The sequence below is a fragment of the Manis pentadactyla genome, chromosome 3, assembly GCF_030020395.1.
Source record: "Manis pentadactyla isolate mManPen7 chromosome 3, mManPen7.hap1, whole genome shotgun sequence".
In the NCBI taxonomy this organism is placed as follows: domain Eukaryota; kingdom Metazoa; phylum Chordata; class Mammalia; order Pholidota; family Manidae; genus Manis; species Manis pentadactyla.
This window is the reverse complement of record NC_080021.1, coordinates 82,995,667-83,017,613: the sequence shown is the minus strand read 5'-3', so window position 1 is coordinate 83,017,613 and position 21,947 is coordinate 82,995,667. Positions and strand designations below refer to the sequence as shown.

The following is a 21,947-nucleotide window of genomic DNA, read 5'->3' as shown; positions in this document are numbered from 1 at the left end:
AAATCCAACAAGAAGATAACCATTATAAATATCTGTGCCCCCAAAACAGGAGCACCTACATATGTGAAACAAATACTAATAGAATTGAAAGGGGAAATAGAATGCAATGCATTCATTCTAGAAGACCTGAACACTCCACTCACTCTGAAGGACAGATCAACCAGACAGACAATAAGAAAAGAGATGGAGGCACTTAACAACACATTAGAAAAGATGGACCTAACAGACATCAACAGAACTCTACACCCAAAAGCAGCAGAATACACATTCTTCTCGACTGCACATGGAACATTTTCAAAAAAAGATCATATACTAAGACACAAAAAGAGCCTTGGTAAATTCAAAAAGATTGAAATTGTACGAAACAGTTTCTCAGACCACAAAGGTATGAAACTAGAAATAAATTATGCAAAGAAAATGAAAAATCCCACAAAAATATGGAGGCTTCACAACATGCTCCTAAATAACCAATGGACCAATGGTCAAATAAAAACAGATCAAGCAATACATGGAGACAAATGACAACAATAATTCAACACCATAAACTCTGTGGATGCAGCAAAGGTGGTGCTAAGAGGAAAGTACATTGCAATACAGTCCTACCTCAGGGAAGAAGAACAATCCCATATGAGCAGTCTAAACTCACAATTAATAAAACTAGAAAAAGAAGAACAAATGAGGCCCAAAGGCAGTAGAAGGAGGGACATAAGGATTAGAGCAGAAATAAATAAAATTGAGAAAAATAAAATAATAGAAAGAATCAATGAAAGCAAGAGCTGGTTCTCTGAGAAAATAAACAAAATAGATAAACCACTAGCCAGACTTATTAAGAAAAAAAGAGAGTCTACACACATAAACAGAATCAGAAATGAGAAAGGAAAAATCACTATGGACACCACAGAAATAAAATAATTATCAGAGAATACTATGAAAAATTATATACTAACAAACTGGATAACCTAGAAAAAATGGACAACTTTCTAGAAAAGTACAAACTTACAAGGCTGACCCAAGAAGAAACAGAAAATTTGAACAGACCAATTACCAGCAATGAAATTGAACTGGTAATCAAAAAACTACCTAAGAACAAAACCCTGGACCAGATGGCTGCACCACTGAATTTTATCAAACATATAGTGAAGACCTAATACCCATCCTCCTTAAAGTTTTCCAGAGTAGAAGAAGAGGGAATACTTCCAAACTCATTCTATGAGGCTAGCATCACTCTAATATCAAAACCAGGCAAACACATCACAAAAAAGAAAATTACAGACCAATATCCCTGATGAACAGAGACGCAAAAATACTCAACAAAATATTAGCAAACCGAATTCAAAAATACTTTAAAAAGATAATCCATCATGATCAAGTAGGATTTCTTCCAGGGATGCAAGGATAGTACAACATTCGAAAATCCATCAACATCATCCACCACATCAACAAAAGGAAGGACAAAAACCACATGATCATCTCCATACATGCAGAAAAAGCATTCACCAAAATCCAATATCCATTCATGATAAAAACTCTCAACAAAATGGGTATAGAGGGGAGAAGCCAAGATGGCGGCATGAGTAGTTCAGTGGAAATCTCCTCCCAAAAAACATATATATTTTTGAAAATACAACAAATACAACTATCCTTAAAAGAGACACCAGTGGATACAGTATTACAGCCAGGCTACATCTACATCTGTGAGAACTCAGCATCACATGAAGTGGGTAAGATACAAGCTGCTGCCCGGTAGGACCCGAGCGTCCCCTTACCCCAGCTCCCTGGCTGGAAGAAAGGAGTTGGAGTGGGGAGGAAGTGAAAGCCCAGGACTGCTAAACAACAAGCTCTAGTAATCTGCACTTGGAGCGCAGACACACGGTGCACAGTGTGCTGGATATTAGAGAAATGGAAAGGAAAACCAGCGAGCAGGTCCCCGCAATCAGCGCCCCTGAGACAAAAGCAAGTGCTTTTTGCACATCTTAAAGGGACAGGGAACTCACAGCTGGAAAAAGTCGTTCCAGCACACTCAGCACAGCACCTGAGAATCCCGCGGAACCCTAAGTGACTTAACCCCCTGGGTGGCAGTGCAGCTCTGAAGCCCCTCACGGCGATAGGAAGCCTGCCAGTCGTTCACCCAACTGGCGAGGACCCTGACACACCGGCCTAGTAGTGGGAGAGCAGCCCACGTGAGACCGCAGCGGAGGCGGCGGAGCAGCCCACGTATGCTGGCATCGGTGCCAGAGGGGCCCGGAAGCAGCATGCACAAGTCCGTGGCAGCGGTGGTGACCGAGCGGCCTGGGAACAGCCCACACGTGCCAGAGGCGGCGGTGCCAGAAGGGCCCAGGAGCGGAACGTGGGAGCCAGCAGCAGTGGTGGAGGAGTGGACAAGGAGTAGCCATGCCCCCAGAAGCCGCCCTAAATCTCAGCATGGCACACAGCCACAATAGCCAGACTCAAAGGCTGCCACCAGCACACAGCTTCCCGGGGGTGCCACTTTCTCAGGAGTGCAAACTCAGCACACCTGCCACTTCCCGCAGGGCTCTGCACTACTCTTATGGAGACCACGCCCACTTCAGCTTAGGGGATTAACCTGGAGGCTGCTCCAGGAGTGCGGGTAACTGACACAGGCAGGGAAAAGGGTAACGTGATCAGCAAGCAGGAAAGCACTTTGTTCTCTCAGCTGACACATGCGCTAACTGCCTACAGCTACATCTATCACCATGAAGAGGCAGAATAATTTGGTCCAGCCAAAATTACCCAGACAACCCCTGAGAGAGGAAATAGGGAGTTAGATATACCCAATCTCCACAAAAAAGAATTCAAAATAAAGGTCATAACCATGCTGATGGATCTGCAGAGAAATATGCAAGAGTTAAAGGAGCAAGTATAGAAGGAGAATACAGAAATAAAACAATCTCTGGCAGGACTTAAGAGCAGACTGAATGAGGTGCAAGAGGCCATTAATGGAATAGAAATCAGAGAACAGGAATGCAGAGAACCTCACGCAGAGAGAGATAAAAGAATCTCCAGGAATAAAAGAATATTAAGAGAACTGTGTTACCAATCCAAATGGAACAATATTGGCATTATAGGAATACCAGAAAAAGTTGAGAGAAAAAGGGATAGAAAGAGTCTTTGAAGAAATAACTGCTGAAAACTTCCCCAAACTGGGGGAGGAAATAGTCTCTCAGACCATGGAGGCCCACAGATCTCCAAACACAAGGGATGCAACGAGGACAACACCAAGACATATAATAATTAAAATGGCAGAGATTAAAGACAAGGACAGAGTATTAAAGGCAGCCAGAGAGAGAAAAAAGGATACCTACAAAGGAAAACCCATAAGGCTATCATCAGACTTCTCAAAAGAAATCTTACAAGCCAGAGAACAATGGCATGATATATTTAATGAAATGAAACAGAAAGGCCTTGAGCCAAGAATACTGTATCCAGCACAATTATCATTTAAATATGAAGGGGGGGATTAAACAATTCCAAGACAAGCAAAAGTTGAGGGAATTTGCCTACCACAAACCACCTCTACAGGGTATTTTGGAGGGACTTCTCTAGATGGAGGCACTCTTAAGGCAAAACAGATGTCACCACAGAAAATAAAATCACAGCAAAGAAAGCAGACCAACCAAATACTAACCAAAAATGTAATAAAATAAAATCAACTACTCACAAAAGGAGTCAAAGGAAACACAAAAGCACACAGAATAAAACACCTAAATATAAAGATTGGAGGAGGAGAAATAAGAAGGGAGGGGAAGAATCATCAGACTGTGCTTACAATAGCTTAATAAGTGAGTTAAGTCAGACAGTTAGATAGTAAAGAAGCTAAACTTGAATCTTAGGTAACAACAAATTTAAAGCATTCAATGGCAATAAGTACACATCTCTCAATAATTACCCTAAATGTAAACGGACTGAATGAATCAATCAAAAGACACACAGTAACAGAATGGATAAAAAAGCAAGACCCATCTATATGCTGCTTACAAGTGACTCATCTCAAACCCTAAGACATAAACAGACTAAAACTCAAGGAATGGAAAAAGATATTTAATGCAAACAAGAGGGAGAAAAAAGCAGGTGTTGCAGTACTTGTACCAGACAAAATAAACTTCAAAACAAAGAAAGTAACAAGAGATAAAGAAGGACATTATATAATGATAAAGGGGTCAGTCCAACAAGAGGATATAACCATTATAAATATATATGCACCCAATACAGGAGCACCAACATATGTGAAACAAATACTAACAGAATTAAAGGAGGAAATAGAATGCAATGCATTTGTTCTAGGAGACTTCAACACACCACTCACTCCAAAGGACAGATACACCGGACAGAAAATAAGTAAGGACACACAGGCACTGAACAACACACTACAACAGATGGACTTAACAGAAATCTACAAAACCTTACACCCAAACGCAGCAGGATACACATTCTTCTGAAGTGCACATGGAACATTCTCCAGAATAGATCACATACTAGGGCACAAAAAAAGCCTCAGTAAATTCAAAAAGATTGAAATTCTACCAATCAACTTCTCAGACTGCACAGGCATAAAACTAGGAATAAATTCTACAAAGAAAACAAAAAGGCTCACAAACACATGGAGGTTTAGCAACATGCATCTAAATAACCAATAGATCAATGACCAAATTAAAATAGAGATCTAGCAATATATGGAGACAAATGACACCAACAGCATAAAACCCCAACCTCTGTGGGACACAGAGAAGGCAGTTTTAAGAAGAAAGTACATAGCAATCCAGGCCTATCTAAAGAAGGAAGAATATTCCCAAATGAATAGTTTAGTAACAATTATTGAAACTGGAAAAAGAAGAACAAATGAAGCACAAAGTCAGCAGAAGGAGGGACATAATAAAGATCAGAGAAGAAATAAATAAAATTGAGGACAATAAAATTATAGAAAAAAATCAGTGAAACCAAGAGCTGGTTCTTTGAGAAAATAAACAAAATAAATAAGCCCCTGGTCAGACTTATTAAGAGAGAAAGAGAATCTACACACATCAACAGAATCAGAAATGAGACAGGAAACATTACGAAGGACCCCACAAAAATACAAAGAATTATTAGAGACTCCTATGAAAACCTGTATGATAACAAGTTGGAAAACCTAGAAGAAATGGACAACTCCCTAGAAAAATAAAACCTTCCAAGACTGACCAAGGAAGAAACACAAAATCTAAACAAACCAATTACCAGCAAAGAAATTGAAGTGGTAATCAAAAAACTACCCAAGAACAAAACCCCTGGGCCAGGTGGATTCAACACTGAATTTTATCAGACATATAGAGAAGACATAAAGCCATTCTCCTTAAGGTTTTCCAAAAATTAGAAGAGGAGAGAATACTTCCAAACTCATTCTATGAAGCCAGCCTCACTCTTATACCAAAACCATGCAAAGACACCATGAAAAAAGAAAATTACAGACCAATATCCCTGATGAACATAAATGCAAAAATACTCAACAAAATATTAGCAAACCAAATTCAAAAATACATTAGGAGGATCATACACCATGATCAAATGGATTCATCTCAGGGATGCAAGGACGGTACAACATTCGAAAATCCATCAACATCATCCACCACATTAACAAAAAGGACAGAAACCACAAGATCATTGCCATAGATGCAAAAAAAAGCATTCGACAAAATTCAACATCCATTCATGATAAAAACTCTCAATAAAATGGGTATACAGGGCAAGTACCTCAACATAATAAAGGCCATATATGACAAACCCACAGCCAACATCATACTTAACAGTGAGAAACTGAAAGCTTTTCCTCTAAGATCAAGAACAAGACAGGGATGCCCACTCTCCCTACTGTTATTCAATGTATTACTGGAGGTCCTAGCCCCGGCAATCAGACAAAACAAAGAAATACAAGGCATCCAGATTGGTAAAGAAGTCAAACTATCACTATTTGCAGATGTCATGATATTGTACATAAAAAATCCTAAAGACTCAACTTCAAAACTACTAGATCTAATAATCGGAATTCAGCAAAGTTGCAGGATACAAAATTAATACACAGCAATCTGTTGCTTTCCTATATACTAACAATGAATTAACAGAAAGAGAAATCAGGAAAACAATTCCATTCACAATTGCAATGAAAAGAATAAAATAGCTAGTAATAAACCTAACCAAGAAAGTGAAAGACCTACACCCTGAAAACTACAAGACACTCTTAAGAGAAATTAAAGAGCTCAATAATAAATGGAAATTCATCCCATGCTCTTGGCGAGGAAGAATTAATATTGTCAAAATGGCCATCCTGCCTAAAGCAATCTACAGATTCAATGCAATGCCTATCAAAATACCAACAATATTCTTCAACAAACTGGAACAAATAGTTTTAAAATTTATATGGAACCACGAAAGACCCCAAATAGCCAAAGCAATCCTGAGAAAGAAAAATAAAGCAGGGGGCATCTCGCTTCCTAACTTCAAGCTGTACTACAAAGCGACAGTAATCAAGACAATTTGGTACTGGCACAAGAACAGAGCCACAGATCAGTGGAACAGAATAGAGTCTCCAGACATTAACCCAAACACATATGGTCAATTAATATATGATAAAGGAGCCATGGACATACAATGGGGGAAATGACAGCCTCTTTAACAGCTGGTGTTGGCAAAACTGGACAGCTACATGTAGGAGAATGAAACTGGATCATTGTCTAACCCCATACACAAAAGTAAATTCAAAATGGATCAAAGACCTGAATGTAAGTCATGAAACCATAAAACTCTTAGAAAAAAACATAGGCAAAAATCTCTTGGACATAAACATGAGTGACTTCTTCATGAATATATCTCCCCAGGCAAGGGAAACAAAATCAAAAATGAATAAGTGGGACTATATCAAGCTGAAAAGCTTCAGCACAGCAAAGGACACCACCAATAGAACAAAAAGGCATCGTTATTGAACAATGATCCAATAAAGGGCTGACATCCAAAATATATAAAGACCTTTTTTTTTTGTGCACCTCAACAAACAAAACCCAAATAATCCAATTAAAAAATGGGCACAGGAGCTAAACAGACACTTCCCCAAAGAAGAAATTCAGATGGCCAACAGGCACATGCAAATATACTTCACATCGCTAGTCATCAGAGAAATGCAAATTAAAACCACAATGAGATATCACCTCACACCAGTAAGGATCGTCACCATGCAAAAGACAAACAACAACAAATGTTGGCAAGGTTGTAGAGAAACACGAACCCTCCTACACTGCTGGTGGGAATGTAAACTAATTCAACCACTGTGGAAAGCAGTATGGAGGTTTCTCAAAAAGCTCAAAATAGAAATAGCATTTGACCCAGGAATTCCACTTCTAGGAATTTACCCTAAGAATGCAGGAGCCCAGTTTGAAAAAGACAGATGCACCCCTATGTTTCTCGCAGCACTATTTACAATAGCCAAGAAATGGAAGCAACCTAAGTATCCGTCAGTAGATGAATGGATAAAGAAAATGTAGTACATATACACAATGGAGTATTATTCAGCCATAAGAAGAAAACAAATCCTACCATTTGCAACAACATGGATGGAGTTAGATGGTATTATGCTCAGTGAAATAAGCCTGGCAGAAAAAGACAAATACCAAATGATTTCACTCATCTGTGGAGTATAAGAACAAAGAAAAAAACTGAAGGAACAAAACTACACCAGAAACACAGAGCCCAAGAATGGACTAACAGTTATCAAAGGGAAAGGGCCTGGGGAGGATGGGTCGGAAGGCAGAGATAAGGGGGCGGCAGGGTGGAAAGAAAGGGGGCATTATGAATAGCATGTATAATGTTCGCAGTGGGCATGGGGAGGGCTGTGCAACACAGAGAAGACAAGTAGTGATTCTACAGCATCTTACTATGCTGATGGACAGTGACTATAGTGGGGTTGGTGGGGGGGACTTGGTGATGGGGGGATTTTACTAAACATAATATTCCTCATGTAACTGTAGATTAATTATGCCAAAAGAAAAAAAATAAAAGGAAAAAATGGGTATAGAGGGCTAGTATCTCAACATAATAAAGGCCATATATGACAAACCCACAGCGAACAGTATACTTAAGAGAGAGAAGCTGAAAGCTTTTCCCTTAAGATCAGAAACAATAAAAGGATGCCCACTCTCCCCACTTATATTCAACATAGTACTGGAGGTCCTAGCCATGGCAATCAGACTACACAAAAAAAGTAAAAGCATCCAGATTGGCAAGGAAGAAGTTAAATTGTCCCTGTTTGCCGATGACATAATATTGTATATAACAAACCCTAAAGAATTCACTCCAAAACTACTAGATCTAATATCTGAATTCAGCAAAGCTGTGGGATACAAAATTAATATGCAGAAATCTATGGCCTTTCTGTACACTAACAATGAACTAGCAGAAAGAGAAATCAGGAAAACGATTCCATTCACAGTTGAATCAAAAAGAATAAAATACCTAGGAATAAACCTAAGCAAGGAAGTGAAAGACCTACACTCTGAAAACTAAGAGACACTCATGAGAGAAATTAAAGAAAATACCAATAAATGTAAACATATCCCAAACTCATGGATAGAAAGAATTAATATTGTCAAAATGGCCATCCTGCCTAAAGCAATCTACAGACTCAATGCAATTCCTATGAAAATACCAACAGCATTCTTCAACGAACTAGAGAAAATCATTCTAAAATTAACATAGAACCATAAAAGACCCCAAGTAGCCAAAGCAATCCTGAAAAGGAAGAATAAACTTGGGGGATTATGGTTCCCAACTTCAACTTCTACTACAAAGCCACAGTAATCAATACAATTTCTTATTGGCACAAGAACCAACCCATATACCAATGGAAAAGAGTAGAGAGCCCTGATATAAACCCAACCATATATGGTCAGTTAATATATGATAAAGGAACCATGCACAAACAATAGGGAAATGACAGCCTCTTCAACAGCTGGTGTTGGCAAAACTGGACAGCTACATGTAAGAGAATGAAACTGGATCATTGTTTAACCCCATACACAAAAGTAAACTCGAAATGGATTGAAGACCTGAATGTAAGTCATGAAACTAAAAACTCTTAGAAGACAACATAGGCATACATCTCCTGAATTTAAGCATGAGCAACTTCTTCCTGAATGCATCTCTTCGAGCAAGGGAAACAAAAGCAAAAATGAACACATAGGACTACATTAAACTAAAAAGTTTCTGTACAGCAAAGGATACCATCAACAGAACAAAAAGGCATCCCACAGTATGGGAGAATATACCCAACAAGGGGTTAACATCCAAAATATATTAAGACCTTTCATGCCTCAACACCCAAAAAGCAAATAACCCGATTAAAAAATGGGCAGAGGATAAGAACAGACACTTCTCCAAAGAAGAAATTCAGATGACCAACAAACACATTAAAAGATGCTGCACTTCACTAATCATCAGGGAAACACAAATTAAAACCACAATAAGATATCACCTCACACTAGTAAGGATGGCCAGCACTGAAAAGACTAACAACAACAAAGGCTGGTGAGGATGTGGAGAAAGGGGAACCCTCCTACACTGCTGGTGGGAATGTAAGGTAGTTCACAATTGTGGAAAGCAATATGGAGGTTCCTCAAAATACCAAACATAGAAATATGATTTGACCCGGGAATAGCACTCCTTGGAATCTACCCCGAAGAAAACAACTTCTCAGATTCAAAAAGACATATGCACCCCTATGTTTATCACAGCACTTTTTATAATAGCCAAGATATAGAAGCAACCTAAGTGTCCATCAGTAGATGAATGGATAAAGAATAGGTGGTACATATATACAACGGAATACTATTCGACCATAAGAAAGAAACAAATCCTACCATTTGCAACAACATGGATGGCGCTGGAGGATATTATGCTCAGTGAAATAAGCCAACTGGAGAAAGACAAGTGCCAAATGGTTTCCCTCATTTGTGGTATATAACAAGGAAGGAAAACTGAAGGAACAAAACAGCAGCAGATTCACAGACTCCAAGAAGGGACTAGTGGTTACTAAAGGGGAGGGGTGTGGGAGGGCAGGTCATGAGGGAAGAAGGGGATTGAGGGGTATTATGTTTATTAGTACACATGGTGTGAGGGGTCACAGGAAAAACAGTGCAGCACAGAGAAGGCAAATAGTGACTCTGTGGCATTTTACTACACTAATGGATAGTGACTGCAATGGGGTATGGGTGGGGACATGATAATATGGGTAAATGTACTAACCACATTGTTTTTTCATGTGAAACGTTATAAGAGTGTATATTAATAATACCTGAGTAAAAAAATTTTTTTAATAAGTGAGAAGATAACAAAAAATGGGGGTTATTTGCAAATCATGTATCTAATCAGGGACTTGTATCCAAAATATATAAAGAACTTTTAAACTAAATAATAAAAACAATTCAATTTAAAATTAAACTAAGAATGTGAATATACATTTCTCCAAAGAAGATATACAAATGACCAATAAACACATAAAAGATGCTTGACATAACTAGCTATCAAGGATTACATATCTAAATGAGCTACCACTTCACACCCACTAAGAAGGCTAGAATCAAAAAGTCAGATAATTAACAGGTGTTGCCAAGGATGTGGAGAAATTAGAACCCTCATACACTGCTGATGGAATATAAAATTGTGCGGCCACTTTAGAAAACAGTCTAGCAATCCCTCAAATGATTAAACATATCATATGATGCAGCAATTTTACTCTAAGGATCTAACCAAGCAAAACAAATGCAAACATATGTCCCAATGAAAACCAGTACTTGAATGTTTACTACTGGCACTTTTTATTATAACCCAAATGTCCTTCAACTAATCAGTGGACAAATAAAATGTGGCATATCCATATAATGGAATATTGTTTCCCCCTAAAAAAAATACTAATTAATGCTACACATGAACCTTGAACACACTCTGGTAAATGAAAGAAGTCAGTCACAAAAGGGCAAATATTATGTTTCCATTTATATAAAATTTTCATAATAGGCCAATCCATTGAGACAGATAGTAGATTAGTAGTTGTTTAGGACTGTGTGGATGGGTGGATAGAGAGTTTAGAGCTAAAGGATACAGGGTTTCTTTCTGAAGTGATGAAAATGTTCAGAAATTCCATTGACAGTTATACATACTTGAGAATATATTCAAACCCACTGATTTATACACTGTAAATGGGTGAATTGTGTGATATGTGATTAATATCTCAATTAAAATGATTTCAGAGTATGGGTCTTTCACCTCCTTGATTAGGTTTATTCCTAGATATTTTATTCTTTTTGATGCAATTATAAATGGAACTGTTTTCCTGATCTCTCTTTCTGATAGTTTGTTGTCCATATACAGGAATGCAACAGATTTCTGGGTATTAATTTTGTATCCTGCAACTTTGCTGAATCCAATTATTGGTTCTAACAGAGTTTTGGTGGAGTCTACAGGGTTTTCTTTGTATAATACCATGTCATCTGCAAGTAGTGCAGCTTTACTTCTTCCTTATCAATTTGGATGCCTTTTATCTATTTTTCTTCTCTGATTTCTGAGTGCTGGGGCTAGGGCCTCCAGTACTATGTTAAATACAAGTGGTGAGAGTGGACATCCTTGTCTTGTTCCTGATCTTAGAGGAAAAGCTTTCAGCTTTTCACCATTAAGCATGAAGTTAGCTGTAGGCTTGTCATATATGGCCTTTACTATGTTGAGGTATGTTCCCTCTATACCCATTTTCTTGGGAGTTTTTATCATGAATGTATGTTTTTTCAGCATCTACTGAGAGGATCATGTAGTTTTTATCCTTCTTTTTGTTAATGTGGTTTATCACATTGCTCGATTTACAAATACTGCACCATCCTTGCACCCCTGGAATAAACCCCACTTGGTCATCATGGATGATTCTTTTCATGTACTTTTGACTTCAGTTTGCTAATATTTTGAGGATTTTTGCATCTATGTTAATCAGGGATATTGGTCTATAATCATCTTTTCTTTAGTGTCTTTGCCTGGTTTTGATATTAGAGTGATGCTGGCCTCATAAAATAAGTTTGGAAGTATTCTCTCCTTTCCTACCAACTATAAGACACTGATGAGAGAAATCAAAGAGACAAAAATAAAAGAGACCCCGATGAGAGAAATTAAAGAGGCCCATGCTCATGGATAGGAAGAATTAATATTTTCAAAATGGCCACCCTGACCAAAGCAATTTACAGATTCAATGTAATACCAATCACAATGCCAACAGTATTTTTTGGGGGGGTTTCTTTTTTTTTTTTTTAATTAAGGTACCATTGAGATACACTCTTATGAAGATTTCACAAGAAAAACAATGTAGTTATTACATTCATCCTTATTATCCAGTCCTCCGCAACACCCCATTACAGTCTCTGTCCATCAGTGTAGTAAGATGCCACAGAGTCCCTGTTTGTCTTCTCTGAGCTACACTTTCTTCCCTGTGATCCCACACACAATGTGCACCAATTATGATACCCCACAGTCCATTCGCCTTCCCCACCACTCCCTCCCATTTTTTAATTTTTTTATCTTGATATCCTTAATGCACAGTTACTTGAACAACATTATGGTTCCTAGACTCCCCCTATTATCAAGTCTCCACCACATACCCCATTACAGTCACTGTCCATCAGTGTAGTAAGATGCTATAGAATCATTACTTGTCTTCTCTGTATATACTGCCTTTCCTGTGTTCCCCCCCCCCCACTACTGGCTATATTATGTGTGTTAATTATAATGCCCTCTTTTCCCCCTTATTCCTCCCTTCCCACCTATCCTCCCAAGTCCTTTTCCCTTTGGTAACTGTTAGTCCATTCTTGGGTTCTGTGAGTCTGCTGCTATTTTGTTCCTTCCGTTTTTTTCTTTGTTCTTATACTCCACAGGTAAGTGAAATCATTTGATACTTGTCTTTCTCCACCTGGATTATTTCACTCAGCATAATATCCTCTAGCTCCATCCATGTTGTTGCAAATGGTAGGATTTGTTTTCTTCTTATGACTGAATAATATTCCATTGTGTATATGTACCACATCTTCTTTATACATTCATCTACTGATGGACACTTAGGTTGCTTCCATTCCTTGGCTATTGTAAATAGTGCTGCGATGAACAAAGGGCTGCATATGTCTTTTTCAAACTGGGCTCCTGAATTCTTAGCATAAATTCCTAGAAGTGGAATTCCTGGGTCAAATGCTATTTCTATTTTTAGTTTTCTGAGGAACCTCCATGTTGCTTTCCACAATGGTTGAACTAGTTTACATTCCCACCAGCAGTGTAGGACGGTTCCCCTTTCTCCACATCCTTGCCAACATTTGTTTTTGTTTGTCTTTTGGATGCTAGTTATCCTAACTGGTGTGAAGTGATATCGCATTGTGGTTTTAATTTGCATTTATCTGATGATTAGCAATATGGAGCATCTTTTCATGTGCCTGTTGGCCATCTGAATTTCTTCTTTGGAGAACTGTCTGTTCAGCTCCTCTGCCCATTTTTTAGTTGGCTTATTTGGTTTTTGTTTGTTGAGGTGTGTGAGCTCTTTATAATTTGGATGTCGACCCATTATCGGATATGTCATTTATGAATACATTCTCCCATACTGTAGGATGTCTTTTTGTTCTACTGATGGTGTCCTTTGGTATACAGAAGATTTTTATTTTGATGTAGTCCCACTTGTTCATTTTTTGCTTTTGTTTCCCTTGTCCAGTGAGATATGTTCATGAAGAAGTTGCTCAAGTTTACATCCAAGAGATTTTTGCCTATATTTTTTATAAGAGTTTTATGGTTTCATGACTTACATTCAGGTTTTTGATCCATTTTGAGTTTACTTTTGTGTATGGGGTGAGACAATAATCCAGTTTCATTTTCTAACATGTAGCTGTCCAGTTTTGCCAACGCCAGCTATTGAAGAGGCTGTTATTTCCCCATTGTATATCCATGGCTCCTTTATCATATATTTTTTGACCATATATATGCTTGGGTTTGTATCTGGGCTCCCTATTCTGTTCCACTGGTCTATGGGTCTGTTTGCCATCCCTCCCCTTTTATCACCACTAGTTCCTTCTTGGAGTCTATAAGTCTGCTGCTATTTTGTTTCTTCAGTTTTGCTTTGTTATTATACTCCACAAAAAAGGGAAATCATTTCATACTTTCTTTCTCTTCCTGACTTATTTCACTGAGCATAATACCCACTAGTTCCATCTATGTTGTTGCAAATGGTAGGATTTGTTTCTTTCTTATGGCTGAATAGTATTCCATCATGTATATTTACCACAAGCATTCATCTGCTGATGGACACTTAGATTGCTTCCATATCTTAGTTATTGTAAAAAGTGCTGTGATAAACATAGGTGTGCATATGTCTTTTTGAATCAGAGATATTGTTTTCTTTTGGTAAATTCCTAGGAGTGGAATTCCCTGGTGAAATGGTATTTCCACTTTTAGTTTTTTGAGGAAACTCCATATTGCTTTCCATAATGGTTAAACTAGTTTACATTCCTACCAGCAGTGTAGGAGGGTTCCCCTTTCTCTGCATTCTCACCAGCATTTGTTGTTCCTAGTCTTTTATGTTTGCCATCCTAACTGGTGTGAGGTGATATCTCATTGTGGTTTTAATTTGCATTTCTCTGATGATTACCAATGTGGAGCATCTTTTCATGTGCTTGTTGGCCATCAGAATGTTTTCTTTGGAGGAAGTGTCTGTTCATATCCTCCATCCATTTTTTAATAGGGTTATTTGCTTTTTGGGTGCCCAACAGCATTTTTCAGTGAACTAGAACAAATAATCTTAAAATTCATATGGAATTACAAAAGACCCTGAATAGCCAAAGCAATCCTCAGAAAGAAGTACAAAGCAGGAGTTAGTACACTCCCTGACATCAAGCTATACTACAAAGCTACAGTAATCAAAACAGTATGGTACAGCAAAGGACACCATCAGCATAACAAAAAGGCATCTGTTGACAAGGATGAGGGGAAATGGGAACCCTCCTACACTGTTGGCAGGAATGTAAATTGGTGCAACCACTGTGGAAAGCAGTATGGACATTCCTCAAGAAACTAGAACTAGAAATACCATTTGACCCAGTAATTCTACTTCTAGGAATTTACTCAAAGAAAACAAAATCCCTGATTTCAAAAGATATATGCACCCCTGTGTTTACACCTGCACTGTTTGCAACAGTCAAGATATGGAAGCAACCTAAGTGTCCATCAATACATGAATGGATAAAGAAAATGTAGTACATATATACAATGGAATATTATTCAGTCACAGAAGAGAAAGAAATTCTGCCATTTGCATGGATGGACCTAGAGGGTATTATTCTATATGAAATAAGTCATCCAGAGAAAGCCAAATACCATAAAATTTCACTTAGTAGAATCTAAAAATAAAACCAAGTGAACAAAACAGCAGTAGACTCAGACACTGAGAAGTGACTGGTGGTTACCATGGTGGAGGGGTTGGCAGATGGGTAGGATGGGTGAAGGGGATAAAGAGGCACAAAAATTCTCAATTATAATGTAAGTTGGCCACAAGAATGGAAGTGCAGCATGGAGAATATACTCAATGGTTCTGTAACATCTTTCTATGTTGACAGATAGTAACTGCATTAGTTGGGGTGAAGATTTAAGATGTGTATAACTGTTGAACCATTGTGTTGTATACTTGAAACCAATATAATATTATATATCAAATATCAACTATACTTCAATGAAAAAAAGAAAGAAAGACACTTGCATTTATTTGGTTATCTTATTATGACAAAGGGAACCCTACAAAGCAGTAAGGAAAAGGTTAATTCCAAAAAATAGTGTAGGTTTGATTAGATATCCATATAATGTAATGAAAGAAATTAATCTTGACCCCTACTTCATACTTTACCCAAAAACTAATTACAGATGGAGCAGAGTTCTAAATGTGAGCAGTTAAAAGGTAAAGCTTCTAGCAGATAATATAGAAATTTATCTTCATGACCTTGGGTAGGCAAAAACCTCTTCATCAGGAAATAAAAAGGCACTAACCATAAAGGAAAAGATCAATAAACTGAGCTACATTAAAATTAAATACTGAAACAGCATGTGACAAAGGAGGAGAAAATACCTGTGATGAATATATATGACAAAGAACTCACTTTCAGAATATACAGAGAGCTCATAAAATGAACAACAATAAATGCTTGAACAGGCACTTCTAGAAAAAGACACCCATATGACCAATAAGCATATGAAAAGGTATGCAACCACATCACTGAGCAAAAAAATACAAATTAAAACCATGGAATATCTAAAATTCTAAAAAGAGTGACAAACATGTTGAAAAGGGTTAAAACTTACTTCAAGAGCTCGTAATTCTTCTCATTTAACCTTACAGCATTTTCTCTCCAAAATTTCTCAGATTTGTGCACAGGACTCCATTCCAATCTTCCAGATTTAAGTTCTGAACTATATTCATCAAATGAGCTATAAAATATTTTTAGGAATTCAGTTTAGAAGAATCTGAGAATTACTCCAAAATTAAGTAAAATATAAAACATCTTCACTAATCAATTATACATCAATAGAAAAATCATTCTTCACTGATGGCTTAAATACAAAGCCAGACCATTCTTTGTACATGAACAAACTACCACTAAACAAAGTTTAACCAGCTTAAATAATCTTTAATAAATCCTGTGAAATTTATTCAGGGTACTAGACCCTATCCTTCTACCAAATTTGAAAACTCATCATGAGATAGTAGAAGGAGCACTTGCATTCAAAATCCTTACCCTAATATATACATTAGTGTATACACTAATTACCAGGTAAAATATCTCATAATCTAGCAGTTTCTACCATGCCACTTAAAATATTTTATTTGCCAGACTCCTAGAAACATTAATGTAAGTTTATGTAAAAGCATATTACTTTAAAATAAAATAATTCTAATATTATTATACTATAAACGTCATAAACTATGGTATTGCATTACAAAAACACACATATCAGTATAAAATTTTATGATATAATTACCAGGAATGTAGAGGTAATTTATTAACTGAATTAACCCATTATAGATTAATTAAAAACAAAACCTCTATGTATATAACAAACTGCAGTGCACTTTAATTCAAAAATCATTCACTATGTATCACATAATATAATTATAAAAAACTTCATCATGTAAAATATGTTCAATGTGGTTAGCCAGTGACAGGATATACCGGGTTTTCTTTCAAGCAAAAAATATTTTTAAAAGGAGCCATTTAAATACTGACTGGTACTTCAGTATAACCAGGATTTACTAGTTAAGTTGATCAGACTGTCTTGTTGAATAAAGTACTGATTTATTTTAATGTAAGGCCACTCAGTGTAAGAAGAGAACTAGTATTGTTTGACTTTAATAACCTGAACTTGTAGTAGCAGAAACAGAGAGAAATCTCTTTCAGTTGCATCCATCACCCTGTTAGCTTTATGGAATAGCAGTATTTTTCAAATTACCAAATTCAACATGAAAAATCACTAATAACTGGCTAACACGAATCAAATAATTTAGAAAGCTAAGTATCACTAATCTTATTTATTTTTTAAAAAGGTCTTAAATCATATAACTGATAATAAATTTTTTAAAATAAGCATAATAAAGTAAGATATATAAAAACTGCAAGCTTATTACTGGCATATTATATTACAATCAATTTATTTATATTTGAAAGTACAGAAAGACAAAAAACTCTTTCCTCTACAAAACTATTATTACAAACCACTGATATGGGTAATACCTCCTATCTCTATAAGAGCTTTTGGGACTTGGGATTACCAGCTGCACTGAATTATCTGGCACATACCTTTCCTGAAGGGTATACTACACTGAAGACATTTGCTGGACACTTGAAACCTCAGAGCAGATCCAACAAGGTTAGAATTTGTATTACTACTTTTACAAAATGGAAAACTGAGATTTAAAAAGTTAAGAAGCTTGTTCAAGGCCACATATAGAGAAAGTTGCCAAACAATTCAAACTGGAGTCAGCCTGGCTCTAATTAAATCCACCTATAGAGAAAGATCTATTTCTATTTAGAAACATCTAAAGAGTATTTCTGTTAAAAAAATTTTTTTAAACGAAGAATATTGAGTAAACAGGAAAGATCATAAAAATATTATTAAACAAAAAATTACAAGGTCCAGAAAACATGGAAGAACCCCATTTGTGCGTGTGTGTGCATGTGTGTGTACACATGTGCATGTGCACACAAAGGCCGGGGGAGCAAGATGAGAAGGTTTTACTGGAAGCAAAAACAAGAAACTAGGGGCTGGGAGGGACTAGGGACTAGGTGGAAGTGGTGTGGAGCATCTTCTAAACTGTGTAAGGGTCTCTTTTTTTCTTTTTACTACATGTACATCATTTGCATAATTTTTAATCTAAAAAATAACTGATACCAATAGAAACTTCAAAAAAAAGGAAAGAGAAGGGGGCAGAAGATGGTGGCGTGAGCAGAGCAGCGGAAATCTCCTCCCAAAACAACATATATCTATGAAAATATAACAAAGACAACCCTTCCTAGAATAAAGACCAGAGGACACAGGACAATATCCAGACCACATCCGCACCTGAGAGAACCCAGCGCCTCGCGAAGGGGGTAAGATACAAGCCCCGGCCCGGCAGGAGCCGAGCGCCATCCCACCAACTCCCAGCAGGAGAATAATAGGCAGAGCGGGAGGGAGACGGAGCACAGGGCTGCCGAGCACCCAGCCCCAGCCATCCGGGCCACAGTGCAGGGCCCTGGATACTAGGATAACAGGGAAGCAAGAACAGTGAGCGGGCACCGGAGGCCAGGCGCCGGAGGACATAAGGGAAGCGCGCGACCATTATTTTTTTTTTCTCTGTTTTGTTTTGGCGAGAGCTTTTTGGAAGTCTTAAAGGGATAGGGCCCCCAATACTAGGGAAACAGGGCAACAAGAACAGTGAGCGGGCACCGGTGGCTTGGCGCCAGAGGACACCAGAAAAGCGAGCGACCATTTTTTTTGCTGTTTTGTTTTGGCGAGCGCTTTTTGGAAGTCTTAAAGGGATAGGGCTCCCAATATTCGGGAAACAGGGCAGCAAGACCATTAAGCACATGCCTGAGGCTGGCGCCGGAGAATAAAGAAAAACGAGCGGCCACTTTTTTTTTTTTTTTTTAATTAAAAAAAATTTTTTTTTTTTTTAAATTAAAATTTTTTTTTTTGTGGTCGTTGTTTTGTTTTGGCGGGTGCTTTTTGGAAGTCTTAAAGGGGCAGGGCGGGACACTTAATCCAGAGGTAGGGACTCCGGGGATCTCTGGGCACCCTAACCCCTGGGCTGCATGGACCAGGGAGGCCCCTTACCGAGATAAATAGCTTCCAGGCCGCTCCCCCTCCAACGCGACTCCACCACTTTGAAGCAGAGGCCCGAACCAGGCCACGCCCAAAGCAACAGCGGAGATAACCTCCATAGCAGCCGGGCAGGAAGCAGAAACCCTGTCTGCGCACAGCTGCGCAGCACAAGCCACTAGAGGTCGCTGTTCTCCCAGGAGAGGAGGGCCACAAACCAACAAGAAGGGAAGTTCTTCCAGCTGTCACTCATCCCAGCTCTGCAAACTATTCCTATCACCATGAAAAGGCAAAGCTACAGGCACACAAAGATCACAGAGACAACACCAGAGAAGGAGACAGACCTAACCAGTCTTCCTGACAAAGAATTCAAAATAAGAATCATGAACATTCTGATGTAGATGCAGAGAAATAGGCAAGAGAAATGGGATGAAGTCCGGAGGGAGATCACAGGTGCCAGAAAGGAGATCGCAGAAATGAAACAAACTCTGGAAGGGTTTATAAGCAGAATGGATAGGATGCAAGAGGCCATTGATGGAATTGAAACCAGAGAACAGGAACGCATAGAAGCTGACAGAGAGAGAGATAAAAGGATCTCCAGGAATGAAACAATGTTAAGAGAACTGTGTGACCAATCCAAAAGGAACAATATCCATATTATAGGGGTTTCAGAAGAAGAGAGAGGAAAAGAGATGGAAAGTATCTTAGAAGAAATAATGGCTGAAAATTTCCCCAAACTGGGGGAGGAAATAATCGAACAGACCACGGAAATACACAGAACCCCCAACAGAAAGGATCCAAGGAGGACACCACCAAGACACATAATAATTAAAATGGCAAAGATCAAGGACAAAGAAAGAGTTTTAAAGGCAGCTAGAGAGAAAAAGGTCACCTATAAAGGAAACCCCATCAGGCTAACATCAGACTTATCGACAGAAACCCTAAAGTCCAGAAGAGAATGGCATGATATATTTAATACAATGAAATAGAAGGGCCTTGAACCAAGGATACTGTATCCAGCACGACTATCATTCAAATATCACGGTGGGATTAAACAATTCCCAGACAAACAAAAGCTGAGGGAATTTGCTTCCCACAAACCACCTCTACAGAACATCTTACAGGGACTGCTCTAGATGGGAGCACTCCTAGAAAGAGCACAGCACAAAACACCCAACATATGAAGAATCGAGGAGGAGGAATAAGAAGGGAGAGAAGAAAAGAATCTCCAGACAGTGTATATAACAGCTCAATAAGCGAGCTAAGTTAGGCAGTAAGATACTAAAGAGGCTAACCTTGACCTGTTGGTAACCACGAATTAAAAGCCTGCAATGGCAATAAGTACATATCTTTCAATAGTCACCCTAAATGTTAATGGGCTGAATGCACCAATCAAAAGACACAGAGAAATAGAACGGATAAAAAAGCAAGATCCATCTATATGCTGCTTACAATAAACTCACATCAAACCCAAAGACATGTACAGAATAAAAGTCAAGGGATGGAAAAACATATTTCAAGCAAACAACAGCGAGAAGAAAGCAGGGGTTGCAGTACTAATATCAGACAAAATAGACTTCAAACCAAAGAAAGTAACAAGAGATAAAGAAGGACACTACATAATGATAAAGGGCTCAGGCCAACAAGAGGATATAACCATTCTAAATATATATACACCCAACACAGGAGCACCAGCATATGTGAAACAAATACTAACAGTACTAAAGGGGGAAATAGACTACAATGCATTCATTCTAGGAGACTTCAACACACCACTCACCCCAAAGGACAGATCCACCGGGCAGAAAATAAGTAAGGACACGGAAGCACTGAACAACACAGTAGAGCAGATGGACCTAATAGACATCTATAGAACTCTACATCCAAAAGCAACAGGATATATATTCTTCTCAAGTGCACATGGAACATTCTCCAGAATAGACCACATACTAGACCACAAAAAGAGCCTCAGAAAATTCCAAAAGATTGAAATCCTACCAAACAACTTTTCAGACCACAAAGGCATAAAACTAGAAATAAACTGTACAAAGAAAGCAAAGAGGCTCACAAACATATGGAGACTTAACAACACGCTCCTAAATAATCAATGGATCAATGACCAAATCAAAATGGAGATCCAGCAATATATGGAAACAAATGACAACAACAACACTAAGCCCCAACTACTGTGGGACGCAGCAAAAGCAGTCTTAAGAGGAAAGTATATAGCAATCCAAGCATATTTAAAAAAGGAAGAACAATCCCGAATGAATGCTCTAATGTCACAATTATCAAAATTGGAAAAAGAAGAACAAATGAGGCCTAAGGTCAGCAGAAGGAGGGACATAATAAAGATCAGAGAAGAAATAAATAAAATTGAGAAGAATAAAACAATAGCAAAAATCAATGAAACCAAGAGCTGGTTCTTCGAGAAAATAAACAAAATAGATAAGCCTCTAGCCAGACTTATTAAGAAGAAAAGAGAGTCAACACAAATCAACAGTATCAGAAACGAGAAAGGAAAAATCACGACGGACCCCACAGAAATACAAAGAATTATT

The 21,947-nt window shown here is 38.0% G+C and overlaps 1 protein-coding gene across 6 annotated transcripts in view; it reads right to left on the bottom strand.

Moving 5' to 3' along the window:
- Positions 1–21,947, bottom strand: part of ATP6V1H (ATPase H+ transporting V1 subunit H) — a 180,372-nt gene that overhangs the window by 77,641 nt on the left and 80,784 nt on the right. For all 6 annotated transcript variants that reach the window (XM_036919132.2, XM_036919126.2, XM_036919127.2 and 3 more), the window contains exon 11: positions 16,393–16,518. In XM_036919132.2, the coding sequence (XP_036775027.1) occupies positions 16,393–16,518 (126 nt within the window). The remainder of the gene's footprint in view (positions 1–16,392; positions 16,519–21,947) is intronic.